This window comes from Notolepis coatsorum (assembly GCF_963971535.1).
Source record: "Notolepis coatsorum genome assembly, chromosome: 1".
In the NCBI taxonomy this organism is placed as follows: Eukaryota; Metazoa; Chordata; class Actinopteri; order Aulopiformes; family Paralepididae; genus Notolepis; species Notolepis coatsorum.
In genome coordinates, this window is record NC_140165.1 from 291,297,086 (window position 1) to 291,319,409 (window position 22,324).

Below are 22,324 nucleotides of genomic sequence, written 5' to 3' on the forward strand. Positions count from 1 at the left end.
GGGGCTGTGGTACATGACTGAGAGCCGCAGGGTACAAAATAGTTACACGCCCAGTGCCACTGGCTTGTAGATTTATTCTTTGGCGATTAGAATTTAAGGTCTGCCCGCCACCTGGCGGCTAACAAAATACACTGCATCTACCGCTTCTCCTCCGCTGCAATCCACTCCCTGGCCTCCAGGCCGCTCACAGTGGTTTAACACTGATGTAATATACATGTAGTACAATGCCAAAGCAACAGATGGCGATGTACAAACATGAAGGCCATTTTCAACCAATGAGAAGGGTGAACCTGTGATATCCTGTTCAGGCTTTGTCACTCGCATCCTGTTTTGACGCCATTGTTGTTGTCGTTAGCTTACATGCTAACGTTAATGGCAGCGACCATAGCATTGTGGCTAGGCTAGCTATCATCGCTTAATAGAGCTAGTGAATGGATAAACAACGTTATTTAACATTGCAGAATGGGTACAATTACAATTAGGGATGTCCCGATCGCCTTTTTTTGCCCTCGATCCGATCCCGATCATGTGATTTTAAATATCTACCGATTCCGATCGTTCCCGATCCGATCTTTCACATTAGTAATCAATTTTGACGCATTCGTGTCAGAAACTGGCGGAGCAAGAAGCCCCTCTGTTGCCTATAGTCCGGGGCACGGCTCTTGTTATTTACATTCATATGTGCTTCATATGAGAAATATTAAAAGTTTCAATATATGTTTGCACATTAGTATACATTCAGTGTTCGACTTACGTAATGATTAGCTCCATTCTGGTCTGAAACGCCGACGATAATCCTCAGTCACACAGCAAATAATTGCCGTTATCTGAAAAGTTAGTCTGAAAACTCCGCCTCCTGCTGCTTCATGAGTTTTTCCTCCACGCGAAATGTCCTCCTTGCAAACATTGCAATTGCTGTTGGACTGGCTTGACTTTCTATTTTAAAATGCTTAGTTACAAACCTCTAGCAGCTGCTCAAGTCAGTGGATAACGTTTCGGGGAGCAACGTGTTGTTGTGATGTGAGCGTCTAAAATTAAAGGGAAAGTGTTTGTTGCAACGGTGTAAATTAAAGGGGATGTGTTTGTTGTGGACAATTATTCTGCTCTGTGTGACAATAAATACATTAATGATATATTATATGTAATTTAAAACCAAAACTAAGGCCTCCATATGAGTTATATATCGTATTTGCTTTCGCGTCCCGCTCTGAGCCTTACGAGATACCTCCCATTTCCTGGGATACCTAATGTATCTCCCACGAACAACTTACATGCACCCCACCTGTATGGGGCCCCGCCCCTTATGGTGGCACAGCCCATATAACCATGACTCTGGTCATGAAACACCCTTCCTCTATTTTCGTCCCAGCGTAATGGATGCGTGCACCATACGAGACTAGCGGAATGAAAAGATTAAGGAAGATTCGTAATGTTGAGGGCTTACCGGAGAGTTGTTTTTCCCTGGATTCTCCGGAGCTTGTTTCGGCGACACTTGAGACCTGTGCTGGTGGTTCCTCGGCTGACGAGGGGCAGCGTACAAGGTTTGACTAACGGGTCGGCTTGTACAAAGGTGAGGTCTGTGTCAGTAGGCATCAATGTCGGTGTTGGTCGTGCTGTGGAGTATGTTTCGGCACCAGGGCCGGGGCGGCTTGGCGATCGTTCCACTGTAGTGGGCGATGTCCTGGCGATCCTGGAACATGCTGTTAACGCTAATGCTACTGCTGTTTTTTCTGCTGACGCTGATGTTGACGCTGGAATGTCTAATAATCCCCGCAGCGGGATTCCGCTTTTCCCTCCTCTTGCCAGCTTCATTGATGAAGGTCAGTCGGTGGTGGATGTGGGGGGGTTCGCTGAGCTCTATTTACCTTTTTTGCGGGTGAAGGGGCTGACGACGGGGTGCAGCCCGGGGGTACCTTGGCTAAGTAGCCAGGTAGCTTCTTTTTTGTGCCCAGGCGGGGATGAACGACGTTCCGCCTGGCCGTTGCTTGATAGCATGTCGGCTCGGAGGGTGGCAGTATGGACGAATGAGTGGTATACTGCTGCAGGATGGCATTTAGCGGCGGCCAGTGTTTTGGCTCAGCTGGCTACTTTCCTATCCAAGATGGCGTCGGGTTGTAGGTCTTTGGGTCCAACCGACACTATGAACGTGATTCATGTTTGTGGTGTTATAGAGATCTTGACTCAGTCGCAAGCTATAACTGCGGGGAGGATTCGGATGCTATCGACTTTGGTTGTTAGGCATGTTTGGTTGGAGCAGTCTCCTCTTGGGGAAGAGGATAGGTTTTCTCTCCTCACGACTCCTTTTTCCACAGATAGTCTTTTTGGGCGTTCTGTGGAGGCGCAGGCGGTTATTGATCCGGGTCCTACACCGCCTCACGCTGTGCAGCCAGGGGTGGGAGCACGGTCTCGTCAACGACTGTGGCGAGATCCTCGACAGGCGGCCATGTTTCCCCCGCCAGTGGTGCCCTGGTTGGAGAATCGACAGGGTATCGCAAGGCCGACAGTCTTGGCGGCCGAGGGCTCGGCCATTTTGGGTGATTTCGGGTTTGGTAAACCAACCCGTCGTCATTTTGCCGCGAGCAGCCCGCTCCCCGTTCAATCCTCTCTCTGGTACCCCCAGAAGCGGGGCTCTGAGCGTTCTCCTTTGGCTGCGGGCCGCGAACCTTCATTGAAGCGTATGCGGCCCCATTCTTCGCTTCTCATGGAGACAGGGGCTGACACCCAGTGAGCTGAGCCTGGGTCTGTCCGTGAGAATGTTCCGTCGTCGCGTGGTTCCTACACCGCAGGTTGTGGGTGGGTGGAACCTGGTGTTACAGCTGCCACTAGCTCCAGTGGTCAGCAGGGGGACTCGGTGCCTCTTCTGTTGAATGCTCAGCAGGGGTTACCCCGGCTTCGCCCTCGCCAGGCGGGGTATCGCGCTGTTGCCTCCCACTCCCGTCAAACCGGCAGTGGTCTGCAAAGGAGAGGCGAGCGTGATTTGAGTGGTAGCAATATCACTGCAGGGCTTCGGCGTGTAGGAGCCCATGGGGTCCTCAGGCCTTGCGTGTCTGGCTGCGGAACAACTCCTCAGCGTGTGCTGGAGGGGTGTTCAGGGGGTGAGTGTGTGTCCGCAAGTTTGATGACCGCTCCTCCCGTATAAAACCGGCCCTTTCTGTCGGGGTCCCCCCTTGGGTGCTTTGCACGACGGGGGGGACCGGGCCAATTATCTGCTGTTCCTTGCGGCCCAGCGTCAGTTGACGGCGGGGGCGCTGTGGGATTATATTCACATATGGCGACGGGAATGCCCTTTGAATCGGTGGATGAGGAGAACGTTAGAGGCGGGGCTGGTTTTGCAGTTTGTGCGGCCCCATCCTCCGTTCTCAGGTTTGGTGCCGACCCTATTGTTAGGGTCGGGCGCAGTTACAGCCCTGGCCGACGAGATCCAATCTCTGTTGGCGAAGCAGGCCGTCGTTGTGGTCCCGAGAGAGGACGCAATGTCAGGCGTCTACTCCCGTTATTTTCTGGTGCCCAAGAAAACTAGAGGGGTCAGACCTATACTGAATCTGTCCATGTTCAATCGGTTGATTGTAGTGAGACCGTTCAGGATGTTGACCGTCCGACTCCTTCTGCTTGCTGTCAGGAGGGAGACTGGTTCACCTCCATAGACCTGAAGGATGCGTATTTTCACATACCCATTTTCCCTCCTCACAGGAAGTTCCTACGGTTCCTGTTTCAGGGCGTAGCGTACGAGTACCACAGAATGCCGTTCGGTTATTCTCTGGCTCCCCGCACATTCACCAAGTGCGTGGCGGCTGCTCTGGGGCCTTTACGTCGTGGGGGAATCCGAGTCCTGTTCTATCTCGACGACATTCTGCTCCTCAGCCGTTCAGAGGAGGTTGCCAGGTCTCATACTCGGCTGGTGGTGGAATTCCTCACCAGCCTGGGTTTTGCTGTGAATTGGAAGAAGAGTACCCCTCTTCCCAGTCAACAGGTGGAGTACTTGGGCTTGACATTGAGGTCGAAGCCCATGCTTGCGACCCTCTCGGAGCAGCGTCGGGGGGATCTCCGTCACGTGCTCGGGGGTTTCCGTCTGGGAGGGACGGTTACGGCGCTGCAGGTGATGCGTCTGCTGGGCCTTATGTCGGCGGCCCACACGGTGGTCCCTCTTGGCCTCCTCTTTATGAGGCGGATACAGAGGTGGTTTCTCTCTTTGAGAATAGATCCGGTGTGGGGCAAAGGGAGACGGTTGACGGTTCCTTTGTCGATATGGGGGGATCTCGCCCACTGGGGGAGGCTGGGTATCCTCTCCGCTGGGGTCCCCATGGGCAGCAGTGGCTCCCACGTCACGGTTTTCACCGACGCCTCTCACAGGTTGGGGAGGGGCGTTTCGGACCCATACAGGGGGGGGCAGCTGGACGGGTCATGCCGACCCAGCTGTCCTGCATATCAATGTGTTGGAGTTGAAGGCGGTCCTCCTGGTCCTCAAACGGCTCGGCCACCTGGTGGTAGGCAAACACGTTTTGGTCAGGACGGACAATGTGACGGCGGCGGCGTATATCAACAGGCAGGGTGGGACTCGTTCCGCCCGCCTGCTCCGGGTGGCGCGCGAACTGTTGCTATGGGCATCCCGCAGGCTGCGCAGTCTGCGGGCGCTCCACGTTCCTGGTACGGAAAATGTGGCGGCGGATATAATGTCTTGGGGCGGTCCTCGTCGCGACGAGTGGGAACTCCGCCCCGACATAGTCAGACAGATCTGGGATCGGTTCGGGGAGGCCTCGGTAGATCTGTTTGCGTGCCGACGTTCTCACAAGTGCCCCTTGTGGTTCTCGCTCAGTCGAGCGGATCATCCCCCCTTGGGGGTGGATGCCTTCTGGACCTTTCCGTGGCCGCCCGGTCTTCTGTACGCCTTCCCTCCTGTACAGCTGTTGAGTCAGCTGTTGGAGCGGATACGGAGGGAGCGCAGGATGGTGATCCTGGTCGCGCCGGACCGGGGCACGGCAGTGTGGTTCCCGGTCTTAATCCAGCTTCTGGTCGCTCCTCCTTGGGTCATTCCGTGGTCAGCGACGGCCCTCTCGCAGCACAACGGAGTGCTTTTCCAGCCTCCGGTGTTGGGTCAACGCCTGGTGGTGTGGCTGGTGGGAGGGTGAGTCTGGAGAGGATGGATCCCGCGGTGGTTGATACCATCCGGTGTGCGCATGCTCCCTCCACTGTCGCGGTTTACGCGGGCAGGTGGCGTGCGTTCCAAGAGTGGTGTAAGGGGGGGGGGGGGCTGGGACCCAGTCTCCTGCCCCCTGGATGCTGTTCTGGGTTATCTCCAGTCTCTTCTTGGTAGGCTGTCGGCTTCGACAGTGAGGGTATATGCGGCAGCTATATCCTCCTATCATGAGGGTTTTGAGGGGACTGTTTTGTTCAGCCACCCTCTTGTGAAGCGTTTCTTGCTTGGCGCTTGACGCGTTAAGCCGGTGCAACGCTCCTTGGCTCCGACTTGGGATCTTCAATTGGTCCTCGGTCGGTTGTCCTTGGCCCCGTTTGAGCCGCTCAAGCAGGCGCCGTTGGGACAGCTGTCTTTCAAGACCGCGTTCCTACTGGCTGTCACTTCCGCTAAACGTGTGCTCTCGGTACGTCCAGAGTGCCTGTCTTTTCGGACCGATTGCGGTGCCACTCTGCGACCTAATCCTGCTTTCGTGCCTAAGAATATCCGGAGTTCCTTCCGCTCCCGGGATATTGTGGGTCAGGCTTTTCGTCCTCCTCCTCACACTAGTGAGTTAGATGCGGGCCTTCACCTGTCATGTCCAGTCCGTGCTTTGGGGATTTACCTCAGCCGTACTCAGGACTTCAGGGTTACCGACCAGCTTTTTGTCTGTTACGGTGGGGCTCGTGCTGGTAAGGCACTGTCGAAGCAGCGCCTGTCCCATTGGTTGTGTGAGGGTATTACCCTCTGCTACACGTTGGCTGGGCAGGATCCCCCTGGGGGCGTCAGGGCGCACTCCACTCGTGGGGTGGCTGCCTCTGCCGCTCTCCTGGGTGGGGCCTCGGTGGAGGACATCTGTGCTGCGGCTTCATGGTCCTCACCGGGCCCCTTTGTAAGGTTTTACCTCATGGACATGACCGGGGGTTCTGTCTCCCAGGCGGTTCTGGGGTCTGTGGCCTTTCCTGCTTCCCGTCCTTTGGTCGGGTAGCAGGAGTGTATGGGTATGGGCCGCAGTGTGTTGAGTCACACGTGGTTCCGCCTGTACGGTGTGTTCAAGGGGTTCTAGTTCCCTCTTGTTCGCATTCAGGTGGAGTTGACTGCGCCCCCCTTCGTTAGGAAGGATGGGGTGACAGGGCTCCCCGCACCCCTTGATGTGGGCTTACGGGTCCTCAGGGGGTACATCTGTCGGGTCTCGCGCCCGCTCTTCCCCATTATCTCGTAAGGCTCAGAGCGGGACGCGAAAGCAAAAACGATATATAACGATAGGTTATGTAGATAACCTAGTTATATTAGTATTGGCTGAGCGTCCCGCTCTGCGCGGCCCTGAGTTCCCTCTTGAGGGATCTTTTCCTGGGACAGGTTTTGGCGAGGAAGGGTGTTTCATGACCAGAGTCATGGTTATATGGGCTGTGCCACCATAAGGGGCGGGGCCCCATACAGGTGGGGTGCATGTAAGTTGTTCGTGGGAGATACATTAGGTATCCCAGGAAATGGGAGGTATCTCGTAAGGCTCAGAGCGGGACGCTCAGCCAATACTAATATAACTAGGTTATCTACATAACCTATCGTTTAAGACGGGAACATGGTCATGTTTGTTGAAAAAATAAAATTTAAAAAAAAATCTTTTTTTGACTGCCGGTTTTTATAAAAAAAAGATTCCCGATCCTCTGAAAAGCACGTAATCGGCGCCGATCCCGATCACGTGATCGGATCGGGACATCCCTAATTACAATGCGGCTCAATACAAACAATTGTTAAGGGGCCCAGGGGGTGTAGACTGTTGTAGTTTGAGCTAATTTACCATGCTCCAAAAAAAAAAAAATCTGCTGAGCGATGTGACGCGGGGAGCGCTCTATTCAAGGTGAGCGGTGAGGGCGGGGTCAACATGAGCGATTAGCGGAGCAATTCGTTTCCTTATATCGCTTCCTCCAGGGTTCCAACTTGTGTTGACAAAATGCAACCCTGTTCAGCTACGGGGAATCAGCGCTCTCTCTCTAGACTAGAAAGGTGCACTCAGTAGAGCACAGATGTCCGCCAGGGCGGCAGCCACACATCATAATAATAATAATAATAATAATAATAATAATAATAATAATAATAATAATAATAATAATAATAATAATAATAATAATAATAATAGATTGGATTTGTAATGCACTTTTTGTTCACTGGGATCCCAAAGTGCTACACTACATGGTTAAAACAGTTAAAAAAATAGAAATAAAATGTGTGTCCCGACCCCACTTCTATGTTTCAATAATAACACATGGCGATATACTAAAAAGCTATTTATAATTTTTGGCTAGTAAAAAATCTGCCTGGCTGGTACTTTTAAAAATCTACCAGCCAAATGGCTGGTAAGTCAAAAAGTTAAGTTTGTTCCCTGCTGAGAGGGGGCTGTGGTACATGACTGAGATGGGGCTGTGGTACATGACTGAGATGGGGCTGTGGTACATGACTGAGAGGGGGCTGTGGTACATGACTGAGAGGAGGCTGTGGTACATGACTGAGAGGGGGCTGGTACATGACTGAGAGGGGGCTGTGGTACATGACTGAGAGGGGGCTGGTACATGACTGAGAGGGGGCTGTGGTACATGACTGAGAGGGGGCTGGGTTACATGACTGAGAGGGGGCTGGTACATGACTGAGAGGGGGCTGGTATACATGACTGAGAGGAGGCTGGTACATGACTGAGAGGAGGCTGGTACATGACTGAGAGGGGGCTGGTACATGACTGAGAGGGGGCTGTGGTACATGACTGAGAGGGGGCTGTGGTACATGACTGAGAGGGGGCTGTGGTACATGACTGAGGGGGCTGTTGTACATGACTGAGATGGGGCTGTGGTACATGACTGAGAGGGGGCTGTGGTACAGGACTGAGAGGGGGCTGGCTGGTACATGACTGAGAGGGGGCTGTGGTACATGATTGAGATGGGGCTGTGGTACATGACTGAGAGGGGGCTGTGGTACATGACTGAGAGGGGGGCTGGTACATGACTGAGAGGGGGCTGGTATACAGGACTGAGAGGGGGCTGGTATACATGACTGAGAGGAGGCTGGTACATGACTGAGAGGGGGCTGGTATACAGGACTGAGAGGGGGCTGGTACATGACTCGGATGGGGCTGTGGTACATGACTGAGAGGGGGCTGTGGTACATGACTGCAAGGGAGCTGGTAGATGACTGAGAGGGGGCTGGTATACATGACTGAGAGGGGTCTGGTACATGACTGAGGGGGCTGGCTGGTACATGACTGAGGGGGCTGTGGTACATGACTGAGAGGGGGCTGGTACATGACAGAGGGGGCTGTGGTACATGACTGAGAGGGGGCTGTGGTACATGACTGAGAGGGGCTGGTATACATGACTGAGAGGGGACTGGCTGGTACATGACTGAGAGGGCGCTGGTACATGACTGAGAGGGGGCTGTGGTACATGACTGAGAGGGGGCTGTGGTACATGACTGAGAGGGGGCTGTCGTACATGGCTGAGATGGGGCTGTGGTACATGACTGAGAGGGGGCTGTGGTACAGGACTGAGAGGGTGCTGGTACATGACTGGAGGGGGCTGGTACATGACTGAGAGGGGGCTGTGGTACATGACTGAGATGGGGCTGGGGTACATGACTGAGATGGGGCTGGGGTACATGAGTGAGAGGGGGCTGTGGTACATGACTGAGATGGGGCTGGGGTACATGACTGAGAGGGCGCTGTGGTACATGACTGAAAGGGGGGCTGGTACATGACTGAGAGGGGGCTGGTATACAGGACAGAGGGGGGTGGTATACATGACTGAGAGGAGGCTGGTACATGACTGAGAGGGGGCTGGTACATGACTGAGAGGGGGCTGGTACATGACTCAGATGGGGCTGTGGTACAAGACTGAGATGGGGCTGGGGTACATGACTGAGAGGGGGCTGTGGTACATGACTGAGAGGGGGCTGTGGTACATGACTGAGATGGGGCTGTGGTACATGACTGAGAGGGGGCTGTGGTACATGACTGAGAGGGGGCTGTGGTACATGACTGAGATGGGGCTGTGGTACATGACTGAGAGGGGGCTGTGGTACATGACTGAGAGGGCCCGGGGGCTGTGGTACATGACTGAGAGGGGGCTGGTACATGACTGAGAGGGGGCTGTGGTACATGACTGAGAGGGGGCTGTGGTACATGACTGAGAGGAGGCTGGTACATGACTGAGAGGGGGCTGGTACATGACTGAGAGGAGGCTGGTACATGACTCAGATGGGGCTGTGGTACATGACTGAGAGGGGGCTGTGGTACATGACTGAGAGGGGGCTGGTAGATGACTGAGAGGGGGCTGGTATACATGACTGAGAGGGGGCTGGTACATGACTGAGGGGGCTGGCTGGTACATGACTGAGGGGGCTGGCTGGTACATGACTGAGAGGGGGTTGGTACATGACTGAGAGGGGGCTGGTACCATGTATCGTGCATCATTGTAGGTCAAACCATTAAAAAGTAAATTTCCACGGCAGCCATTTTGGATTTTGGTCGCTCACAAATTTCCCCCGCCTTTAAAAAAAAATACACCCTGGCTAAATTAGTTTATTAACCCTCCTAGATGACAAATCCATTGAAAAACAAAGTGCCACAGATGACCCAACTACTAGGTCCATATCGTATCATCATAATATTATTTTTTAAATCATTAGGATAAGGGTTCCCTTGATAAAGATGCATGAAAAGGCTGTATAATATACAACACCTGTAGCTCAACTGCAAAAACTGCTTTTTTGATTTGATTAGATTTATTTGGAAATTAAAAACACATCATATTAAAAACAAATTATCTTGACCGATTTGTATTCCTGAGGATATCACCTAAAAGCATTCATTAAAACACTTATTTCCAAGGTGGTCCTCGATGGAAGACATAAACACACAGCCCACAACATATAGCCTACTCAACTGCAAATTATTGCTCAACTGCAAAAATGTATGCCTACTTATGTTAGCCTACAGGGAAAAACACATTCACAACAGGCAGCAACGTTTATTTTCAGCCAAGTATGGTAATAAGGTAACTATTAGGTTATATAGGTATGGTATGGATTACTTACTCTTAATAACTTATTACTATCTGTGGTAGCTCTAGTCTCCACCTACACAAATTGTTTTTGTGCTGTCCATTGATCATGCACCTTCACGTGGTAGGCACATTAACTGTAGGTCAAACTCCCCAAACAAACACACCATTGATTTAATTGCCATATAAATCACATACAAATATCTAACTATTACTCCTCTCTGAACATGAATATAAAACAAGAAGGTGATCTATTAACTGTGTAAACCTTATGCAATATTCATCATTGATATTTGAATACTTGAAATCTGTATGAACTGAGTAGTTAGTATCAAATGAAATAAGATGGAACAGCTCCATGCATTCATTGAATAAACAACTATTTGCTCATTACCAGTATGGTATTGTTTAAATTGTACAGCTTTTTGCACATCTTTGTCAGGGAATTCCAACAATTCTGGACCTGAATGTACCAGTTAATTGTAATCATCTCTCTCTCCTTATGTCTAGTCAAGCCAGGTTGTGGAGGAGAGAGACAGGGACGAACAGGCTATAGACTACTTTGCCCATCCTGAGCCTGCTATGATGCAGGTGTTTTTACATCACCACCCAAAACAAGATTCAGCCAAGAGTGAGTGAATACACTGGTCCACTTGTCCATGGCACTTACTACCCAGCTTTGTAGTGGGTTGGGGGAATAGTACAGTAGGTACGCATATTTAAGGGGACCGCAAGGATGGTGTACTGGTGGGTGGTGTCCGACCGATTATAGTGGGCCGGTCTGGGCCAAAGAAATAAATGGACCTCCCTAATTTCTAAACCTTGGCTACGGCCCTGAATACACCCGTCAATTATCAGTGAGTTGCTTCCAGTCAACATGTACAAAATGGATTGTTTTTTCATCAGTACATTTCCATTTTATACCGTTTTGAATATAAGTATAAGAATATAACGTTGTAATTTTTCGCCTGATTATCGAATCTTCCTGAAATCAATGCTAGATCATCATTATTATCCTTCCTCGTGCATACATGAAATGGCCCTTGTAGCGCGGCGCCCCCCCCCCCCCCCCCACCCACCTCCTGCACCCAACGGAAAACAGCCACACATACACAGCCTCGCAGATCTATAGTTGAAATCAGGTTACCTCGCCTGATTATTTAAACCACGCCCGCGCGGCTTGGATCATCCCAGAAAAAAACTATACCATTCCCAGTGGAGTGCAATACCAGCCAGAAGGCGTAGGGAGCGGTATTTGCCCTTTTGTGAGCTCAGACCCATTCCCAACGATAACATCAGGCTGGATGGATGAAAATTAATGGATATCGCTAATAAAAGAAATAACGATTAAAACCCGACTATACTCGTGATTGGCGCTGAACGGTTGGCGAGTTAACCCAACTATCATCGGGTCTGGCGTCCAATGAGTTAATGACATGATTAAAAAGTCCAGTAAAAAGGACTTTCCAATATACTTTGAAAAAAATTACAATTCATTTATTCAAGATATAGAGGAAATTGTTAATGAGTTTAATGAGTATTTTGTTAATATAGGCCCTAATTTGGCTAAGGAAATTGACCTCCCTACAGAGGGTGAAACTTATTCTGATTCACCATCAAACAGCAACTCAATGTTCCTTGGTGGTGTTTGTGAGAGTGATGTGCTAGAAATGGTTAGAAAGTTTAAGAAAAAAAATCCACTGATAGTAATACTATTGACATGTCAACTATAAAAGAAGTCTTTGACTGTCCTCAAACCATTCACTTATATATGTAACAAATCCTTTTTAACTGGTATTTTTCCTGATGAAATGAAAATGGCCAAGGTGGTTCCAATTTTTTAAAGTGGTGACATACATACTATATCAAATTATAGACCTATATCATTGCTACCTCAATTTTCAAAGATACTCGAAAAAAAATATTGTAAATAGACTTGATGGCTTTATTGAAAATATGGGTTATTGAGTGACCATCAATATGGTTTTAGGAGCAATAGATCAACATTCTTAGCAGTGATAGATTTTGTGGAAAATATATCAACAGCAATTAATGAAAAACGACCCTCAATAGGTGTATTTATTGACTTACCTAAAGCATTTGACACAATTCAGTGTTTCCCCTATATGCATTCAGCAGCGGCGCTGCTATGAACTAGACCAGGGGTTCCCAACCTTTTTCCCCCCAGGGACCCCCAAACATCTCTGATGAAATTCCTGGACCCCCCTCCTAATAAACTACCATTAAATACATTTTTTTGTCATTTTAATACATTTAGTCATTTTAATAACAAACTGCTTATACACAGGCATATGCATCATAATTAGACCCACTATGCTTCTTTGACTTGTGCCTTCAATCAACAAATCTCATCTTGCACCATATGTATTTCAAAATGTTTGGCCAATATTCAAATCCTGTATTCATCCTCTCAAATCAGGCCCTAATGGTGAACAGTTTGCATTTATGTTGAATGAAGTAAGAATCCACTGCAGTAAAATATCCTCACCTCAATAGTCCAGTCATTATAGGCCAGAATTAGGCTAAACCTAGGACAAATTGCAACATTAGCAAACGCAACTGATTTTGTATCCTCAATATGTCTTTAGTGAGAGAAAAAAAGTCCCAAGGAATCCCATCATGGGAAATGTGTTTTTTTTCAATGTTTTGTTATCCCTATAGTCCAGTCATTATAGGCCAGAATTAGGCTAAACCTAGGACAAATTGCAACATTAGCAAACTCAACTGATTTTGTATCCTCAATATGTCTTTAGTGAGAGAAAAAAAGTCCCAAGGAATCCCATCATGGGAAATGTGTTTTTTTTCAATGTTTTGACACCTACTTGATTGCTGGCAGGATCACTGACGACACTGTCTTTCAGAGATTGTGACGCGTTCAAATTTTGAGGTAGCTCAAAAGTAAAGATACCATTTGATTCTAGACAACCTCGGGTTTCCAATGAGACCAACCATGTCATGTTACCTCATTGGAAAGGGGGCTACATACCTAATTATTCAAAGTTAAGACGATTTTTTGGGGAGGGAAATATGGCCATCACCATTTTTCAAATGGTCCCTTGGCCTTCTACCTCAATATATGTTAATGGTATTGGGTTACATGGGTACCTACAAGCCTCCCCTATACAGACATACCAAATTTATGTTAAGCCCATGTAGTTTTGTGCAAGAATCATGTAGTGTTTTGCATGCTGTACAAATATGTAATTTCCGCCTATTATAAAAAAAAAAAACCCATCTCCATGGACCTATCCCCACGGACATAAACCCTTGAGCCCCATCCTCGTGGACTGAGCTCCACAGAGCCTATCTACTAATATTCCAAGAAGAAAAAAATTTCTTTATTAAATGTTTTGATTAGTTCTGGCGTGTATGCTAATTGGTGCATATCAAATAAGATAATGTGTGATTTGCATGAGTAAACAGAATAATTCAATGAAGTTGTGATTGACTTTTTTTCTTGTCTTTGTGTGTGTAATCAGCTTGTGAGTTTTTATAGTGATATCTAAAAGTAAAATTTTCACCACTATGTTGTAACAGGCATTTTTCGATATGAATATATATAGGTCGTTTTCAAAACTTTCCCATGATTGGATTCCTTGTGACTTTTTTTCCCTCACTAAGGACATAATGAGGATACAAAATCAGTTGAGTTTGCTACTGTTGCAATTTGTCCTAGGTTTTTTCATATAATGACTGGACTACAAGTGGTGGTAGTAAGGTTGACTGACATGAGAATGTCCTGCTTCAGATCCTCATTTTCGATATACTGCACATAAACGATGAGCACAGCCTCGTCTGCGACAGTTGTAGTTTCATCAAGTTGTATGGCAAATGGACCCTTTCTAAGCTTTTCTGACAGCTGCTGCTCGCAATCACTTGACATCTTATCAATTCGGTCTTTCACTACATTGTTCGAGAGTGGTACTGATTTTAGTTTATCCGCCACCTGTGGGCCGCACAGTTTCTCAACCATTTTGATGCAGGCTGGTTTGATGAGCTGCTCGCCAATATTGTGCGGTTTGTTTGCTTTTGCAATTAAAAGCGAACACTCAAAGGAGGCTTCGGTAGCCTTCTGTAAATCACTGCCACCCCTGCTCCACACTACTCTAACATCAACGGGCTTGTTCGCCTTGAGAGACTGTTCTTTCCTCAGAAAAAAGTCTGCGTCCTTCCCAACGGTTTCTGGGTGCTTAGACGCCTGATGTCTCTTCAGCTTGCTGGGCTTCATGCTCGAGTTTGTCAACTTTTCTCCACAAATCACAGACTCAGGTCGTTTGTCTGGTCCCTCAGTGAAGCCCATGGTGATGTAATTTTCGCAATTGCTGTAGGTCCTAACTTATTTTGCAGATGAGCTGCCGTCATCTCCTTTTCGTTTGTCACACATTTTCGCCTCTGGCAGCTGACTGCAGACGAGCCGAGAAAGCTAACTAGCATGCTAGGCTAGCTACGGAAAGTGATAGTCAACTGATTCACGTTTTAGCGGCTACCCGGTAGCCTACTGTTAACGTTCAAAAATCATGTCTAGATGTTTATTTATTTATCTTTCTTTTTTATTGTAGTGGAGAGACTATTCATGCGTCTGATGAAAATATGCTAATTAAATATTTCTCTGAAAGAAAAAAAAGTACAGAAAAACGGGTGAAAATAGACCTCAAATCATCTGCGGTCTGGTGGACCCCCTGCGCCCCCCCGCGGACCCCAGGTTGGGAATCACTGAACTAGACAAAAAAAAAAAAAAAAAAAAAATTATTAAAAATATTTCCCCGGATCCCCCTAGAGGCACAGCACCGCTGCTGAATTTTTTTTTCAGGGGAAACACTGCAATTGATCATTCCCTGCTTTTACAAAAAATGGAACGTATGGAATAAGAGGTATCACTCATCATTGGTTAACACATCCTGCGCCAAGAACGAGTTACGCCGTTTTTGCCCGCCATGTAGGGCTGGGCGATATGGCCTAAATATGATATCACGATATTTTCTGACCTTTCGGCGATACACGATACACATCACGATGTTTTTCTTTTTTACCCCAAACAATTCATTATGAGGCTTACCAAGACAGTATTTGAGTTTGCAAGCTAACATTAAAGACAAAATAAAATACCCATGCATTTAGCATTTTTATATTAGATTTAGATTATTAGATTATATATTGCATATGAGATATTATATGATTTAGATATGAAATATGATGAATTGAAAATGGGGGACCCTGATGTAAACAAGACTAAAGTCTTTCTCTGGTCTGCATCCCCTTAACAATTGTATGTATTGAGCTGTACTGTACCCATTCTGCAATATGTTAAAGTTTTAAATCAATCAATCAATAAATAGCATTTTAGCATTTTTATGAAACTACTGTATATATGTATGTCTCTAAATGTTTTGATGAATTGAAAATGGAGGACCCTTATGTAAAAAAGCCGAAAGTCTTTTTCTGGTCTTCATCCTCCTGTACTGTATTGTACCCATTCTGCAACCTTTTAATACAGTTTTCATTCATTCATTCTGACGGAAACATAATCATTTTGATTGACAGTCGAGTCTGCCAATGACGTCACACCGCTTGCACCCGCCCTGCTGTTCTTAGCACCAATCGGCAAGCGTTATGACTTCCTGAATGTCCCGTGTGCTGAAGTGAACACTGAACATCAACAAAGCTACTAACGTTAGCTCCCCGCGGCCGTCGAGTAGGAGACCAGTGCTTCACAGGATGCTAAATGAGGCATAATGATTTTACTACAACGAATGTTATAATAAAAGCCTTTCCATACATCTGTCTGATTGAAAACTTTATTAACAGACCGCGGAATGGGCATATCTCAGCACAGGCTGAGATATGAACGAGTAACGTGTGGACAGATTGACGCGACACAATCCTCTTGGGCAAAACATCACGATATCCACGATACGTTGAAAAAGTGTATCGTTAATGAACTGTACCCGATATTTATATAATATCGTCATATCGCCCAGCCCTACCGCCATGCGTTGAACGCCAAGAACGACTTACGCCGTTTTTGGGATCAATATTTCATTTTTTCGCCATGGCATTCATAATTCATCCAGCCAACCTCCGGACTCCAGCGGGACCCTGTATGAGATTGCAACGCCTCAATACCGCCACCTGGTGGATGGTTGGGCGAGTTACACTCTCGCCAAAACCGGAAGTGCCGATCGGTGCGTCAAGGAAATCCCTCCGGCAGTGATATCTTGTTACGTGGCTCCAGACAAACACTATAGTGCATTTGGATCGCTTTCTAAACTTAATAATCGATATGATTTCGGCGTTTATTGCGCCATACAAACCGGAAATGGATGTAGGAGATCGGCGTCAAATAATTGGGATCTTTTTCCTCCAGTCTCATCGGTGAACGGTAAGAGGACAGTAACGTTATTTTCAGCCCGATTGTTTATTCATTTCACTGCAAACCATCTGATCAATATATCAACCCATACTAAATAAAGCCGTTACTGACGATCAAGGAATTAAAAACGACCCCCCCCCCCCCCCCCTTTCCTTCACGCATGATGAAGCATAATGTATACCGATCATATACATTTGAATTTTTTAATATAGCGTGTATAGGAAATAAACGCCAATCGATAATCTATCATATGCGTCAGGGCCTATAACTCTCGTTTGTGGAATTACTGCTATACTGTCTAAAAACATACTTATATTCTAGACGGTATTAACACAACAATGTATGAATGAAAAAATATAACGTTCCCACATCCTGAACGATAGATAATCGATGTTGAATGGGCCATAGTAATGTCAATATAGCAATACAATTTTAAAAGTTATAGCCCTGCAAAGAAGGTAAACATCTCCATAGGCTTTCAACTGTGGCAGACTGGGTATATTGATGGATATAACCCATGGAGCCCAATGTGTTAAGAAGTATTTAAATAATAGGTTTCAATATGTAAACATTAATAACACAAAATCACATCTTAGAAGAGTAACTTGTGCTGTTCCACAGGGTTCCGTATTGGGACCCAAGTTATTTATACTTTATTTAAATTACATTTTTACAGTATCAAATATTTTGTTACGTTTGTTGATGATACTAATTTACTTTGTATCAGGGGAGGACATAAAAGAATTATTGAAAACAGTAGAAAGGGAATTGATAAAGTTAAAGAAATGGTTTGATAGGAATAAGTTGTCTCTTAAAACAAAACAAAATGTATGGTATTTGGTTGTGTTCCTACCGACTGTGAAATGAAACTGAATTTAAATGGAACTGAAATTGAAAGAGTATATGAAACAAAATTGTTAGGTGTGATTATAGATCACAAACTTTGTTGGAAGCCACATACAATATATCAAAGGTAAATTAGCCAAATCTGTTGGCATTCTGTACAAAACAAGGGAGCTGTTAAATCAGAAATGTTTGCATACCGGTATATTGTATTTTTCACTTGTTGTGCCATACATGTCATATTGTGTTGAGGTCTGGGGGAATGTTTATAAAACAAATATAGATCCTATTATTAAACTACAGAAAAGAGCTATTAGAATTAGTGCTGGCGGGTGATTAAAAAAATTTAAAAAGGATTTGTAATTAATTAATCTAATTAATCACATTTTAATTGCATAACCATTTCAGGCCTGATATTCCATATTCTATAGTCATATTTCAAATGGCAGAATTCAGTACTGTATCTACAAAACCTTCTATTTAATCATCTTCCATTTATTCATTTGCTTAGATTTTTCAGGTCTGGTAAATTTTAGCATGGTGTTATTCACAGTCAAAGATAGCATTTTTTTTTATTGATATTCTCATTTGGTTCATTACAATTTACTCAAGCCTAGTAACAGACACAGTATTTCTGACACTGGGAATACATTCCCTGAGATCCATAGATGTCCCTAGAATCAGATACCAAGAACATGCAAATGGACCATATTAAAAAAAAATCTGTAAATGTGTATTCTATGTTCTTATGGAATGAATGAGATACAAAAATATTTAAAAAAATAATAATAATTTAATTAATTTTGAGTTAATTTTCATAATGCGATAATTTGCTGTGTAATTAATTAATCTAATTAACGTGATAAACTGACAGCCCTAATTCGAATAATAAACAAAGCTACACAGTAAATTTTCGCAGAGTAAATTTTACTCAAACTGAGTAAAACATACTCAGTTTGAGTCAAATGTACTATTAGAAATGTACTGTGTAGTTACCTTGAATCGACAAATCCATTATTCATAAAGTCCTGCACATTCAAATTTGTAGATAAAAACTTTGGAAATAATTTTTCGTGCTAAGAATAAAAGCCTACCAGTTTGTATTCAATGTCTCTTTCAACCAAGAGAAGGAACATATCATTTAAGAGGGTTATGTATTCTTAAAACATGTAAAAAGGTAAGAACTAATGTAAGAGCTAGATGTGTTTAAATTTTGGGAGTTAAATTATGGAATAGCCTTAGTGACGGGTTGAAGTTGTGTACTTCTCAGGGGAGATTTAAAAAAGCCTTAAAGGATAAAATAATTCAGGAGTACAGTTTGAGTAAAAACATCAAACATTTGTTTTTTCTTTAAAAAAGATGATATCTTGCAGCATATTTTAAGTTTTTCTTTCTTATATTAAAATATATTTAGTTTTTAAGAATTTGTAAGGGATAGGCAAAAATAAGCATGTGCTTCAGCCTATTCCTTTTTTTCGGTCGTTGATTTTGGATTTTGTGTGTGAGCTTGCCTTGAATATGTACATTTGTGATTTTTTTTTTCTTTTCCTTTTGTAAGTCCACACGGGTGTGTTTGATTTGTCTGTAAACAAGACCGAAAAATAAACTTCATTCATTCATGCTGCATTCATGTCCTTCTTTTTTCTTGGTGCTATGTACAGCCTGAAGGGGGGGGGGGGGTCACACAGAGGAATCATTTCACTGCAAGGTACTTGAACGTTTATATGTGTGGAATACATTTGAACTTGAACCCTGTGTGCCCCAGGGCTCTGGAGGAGAGGAGGAAACAGTGGGACTTCCAGGAGCAGCGGCTGAGAGAGAAGATCCTGCAGCAGCGCAGACAGCGAGTGCAGGATGCCACCGAGCGCTTCCAGAGAGCTCACCTGCCCCCCGCTCAGAGGAGGAGGAAACGTCAGTGTTTATACATATTATAGCTTTTCTGAGGTGTACACCTGCCCCCCTCTCAGAGAAGGAAGAAATGTCTGTGTTTATATCAGACACATTATAGCAGCGCAGACAGCGAGTGCAGGATGCCACCGAGCGCTTCCAGAGAGCCCACCTGCCCCCCGCTCAGAGGAGGAGGAAACGTCAGTGTTTATACATATTTTATACAACGGCATGCAAATTTCTCTATTCTGATTGGCTGAAACAGTCCATTTACACGTATGTATCCTTCATAATCCACGCTCCTGGTCCCAGGACCCGCCCACCACCGAATCACATCACTCCGCCGGATCACTCCGTCGGAAAAAACAAGATGGCGGACAATAATCTTTAACAAATGGATATGTTGATAGCGTCATAACGACTAAATATAAAGCGATTCTGTCAAGGGGAACGTGTTAGTATTTTAAACAATGTTGGATGATGTAATTGATGGGTCTTGACTCAATCTAGAACAAAAGAAAAATCGCGGATTGATTGATAGATTAATTGATTGATTTAAATTTCTTCCTTCCTACTTTCCGACTGCAGCGTTCTCTCTCACACTGTCCGACGGTGGCGTACCCACAAACACACACATACACACACACACACACACACACACACACACACACACACACACACACACACATACACACACACACGCACACACACACACACACACACACACACGCACACACACACACACACACTCCTGTCTGCAACAGCGGGGGACTCAGACTGAGAGAGAAGCAGCGCTGTTTTAAGTGAGCATGGTCTATTGAATTGATTGATTGGTTGATTGCTAATTTTATTACTGTACCCCTGGTTTCCAACTGGTTAAGTTTAGGCTAAAAGAAATAAATAAAAAAATAGGGCGAAGAAAACGTTTTTTTCCTATAGGGCAAAGAAAACGTTTTAATAAATTTTCAATCAATCATTCCAATAATACACAGTTGGATGTGTTAGTTGGTTGGATGCACTTCAAGCTGCTTCCACATGAGGCAACTTCTCTCAATCATTCCAATAATACACAGTTGGATGTGTTAGTTTGGTTGGATGCACTTCAAGCTGCTTCCACATGGAGTTGTGGGAACTACTTTTTCTGGCGGATGGTTTTTTCAATAAATCTTCGATTAATGTGTGTTTATTGTATAGAAATAAGGTTGGATGAATCTGGCAGTTGTATAAAAGCTTTACACCACGTGCAGTCGTGATTTGTGACCAATAAACCATGCCTAGGGGGGTCTAACGACCCTCTGCTGCGCCTCGGGCCTAACAACCACCCCTAGGCATGGTTTATTGGTCACAAACCACTCCTGCGTGTGATGTAATGCTTAAATAGCTTTTCTGAGGTGTACACCTGCCCCCCTCTCAGAGAAGGAAGAAACGTCTGTGTTTATATCAGACACATTATAGCTTTTCTGAGGTGTACACCTGCCCCCCTCTCAGAGAAGGAAGAAACGTCTGTGTTTATATCAGACACATTATAGCTTTTCTGAGGTGTACACCTGCCCCCCTCTCAGAGAAGGAAGAAACGTCTGTGTTTATACCAGACACATTATAGCTTTTCTGAGGTGTACTACACCTACCCCCCTCTCAGAGGAGGAAGAAATGTCTGTTTATATCAGACACATTATAGCTTTTCTGAGGTGTACACCTGCCCCCCTCTCAGAGAAGGAAGAAACGTCTGTGTTTATATCAGACACATTATAGCTTTTCTGAGGTGTACACTTGCCCCCCTCTCAGAGGAGGAAGAAACGTCTGTTTATATCAGACACATTATAGCTTTTCTGAGGTGTACACCTGCCCCCCTCTCAGAGAAGGAAGAAACGTCTGTGTTTATATCAGACACATTATAGCTTTTCTGAGGTGTACACCTGCCCCCCTCTCAGAGAAGGAAGAAACGTCTGTGTTTATATCAGACACATTATAGCTTTTCTGAGGTGTACACCTGCCCCCCTCTCAGAGAAGGAAGAAACGTCTGTGTTTATATCACACATTATAGCTTTTCTGAGGTGTACACCTACCCCCCTCTCAGAGGAGGAAGAAACGTCTGTGTTTATATCAGACACATTATAGCTTTTCTGAGGTGTACACCTGCCCCCCTCTCAGAGAAGGAAGAAACGTCTGTGTTTATATCAGACACATTATAGCTTTTCTGAGGTGTACACCTGCCCCCCTCTCAGAGAAGGAAGAAACGTCTGTGTTTATATCACACATTATAGCTTTTCTGAGGTGTACACCTACCCCCCTCTCAGAGAAGGCGGCATCACAGACCACTATATCAAGAAGTGAATTCACTTCTAAGTAATGGGTCTGGACGCCTCTGGGGAGTGAGTTTACTTGCAGTACTGCTGCCGTCCACAGTCACTTCACAACACTGTCCATCGTGACTGTAGGATAGACACACGGTACCTCCGTTACATTAACACGATTTGGCTTTGGAGATACATTCGCCAAATGGGTTAGATTGCTTTGGACAGGGCTTACTGCAGAAGTTCTGACGAATAGTAAGGTCTCTAAACCCTTTAACATTTGTAGAAGTTGCCCACATGGGAGCCCTTTATCGCCCTTGCTTTTCATTCTTGCGATCGAACCATTTGCTATAGCGATATTCATGGATTTCGAGAAGGTCATAATATAGAACATAGGATAGCCCTTTTCGCTGATGATGTAATATTAATGCTAAAAAATCTACACAGATCTATCCCAGCACTCCTAAGACATTTGGGAAAATATCTGGTTATAAAGTGAATCACTCTAAATCATCTATAATGTTACTCAATGAAAGAGAGGAAAATGGGCTTGTTTGTGCTTCTACTCTCAACTCAACAGATACATTTACGTATTTGGGAATACAAATTTTCCCTGAGGTGAATACGATTTCTCAGATAAATAATGACCCAATTCTGGAAGCTAGTACTTCTTCAATAGAGCGTTGGACAT

At 45.5% G+C, this 22,324-nt stretch overlaps 1 protein-coding gene across 1 annotated transcript in view; it reads left to right on the forward strand.

Moving 5' to 3' along the window:
- cep126 (centrosomal protein 126) overlaps positions 1 to 22,324 on the forward strand; it is a gene marked incomplete at both ends in the record, with an annotated part of 58,094 nt that overhangs the window by 11,646 nt on the left and 24,124 nt on the right. Inside the window, one exon of the mRNA XM_084310369.1 lies at positions 19,218 to 19,363. Within this exon, the coding sequence (XP_084166495.1) occupies positions 19,218 to 19,363 (146 nt within the window). The remainder of the gene's footprint in view (positions 1 to 19,217; positions 19,364 to 22,324) is intronic.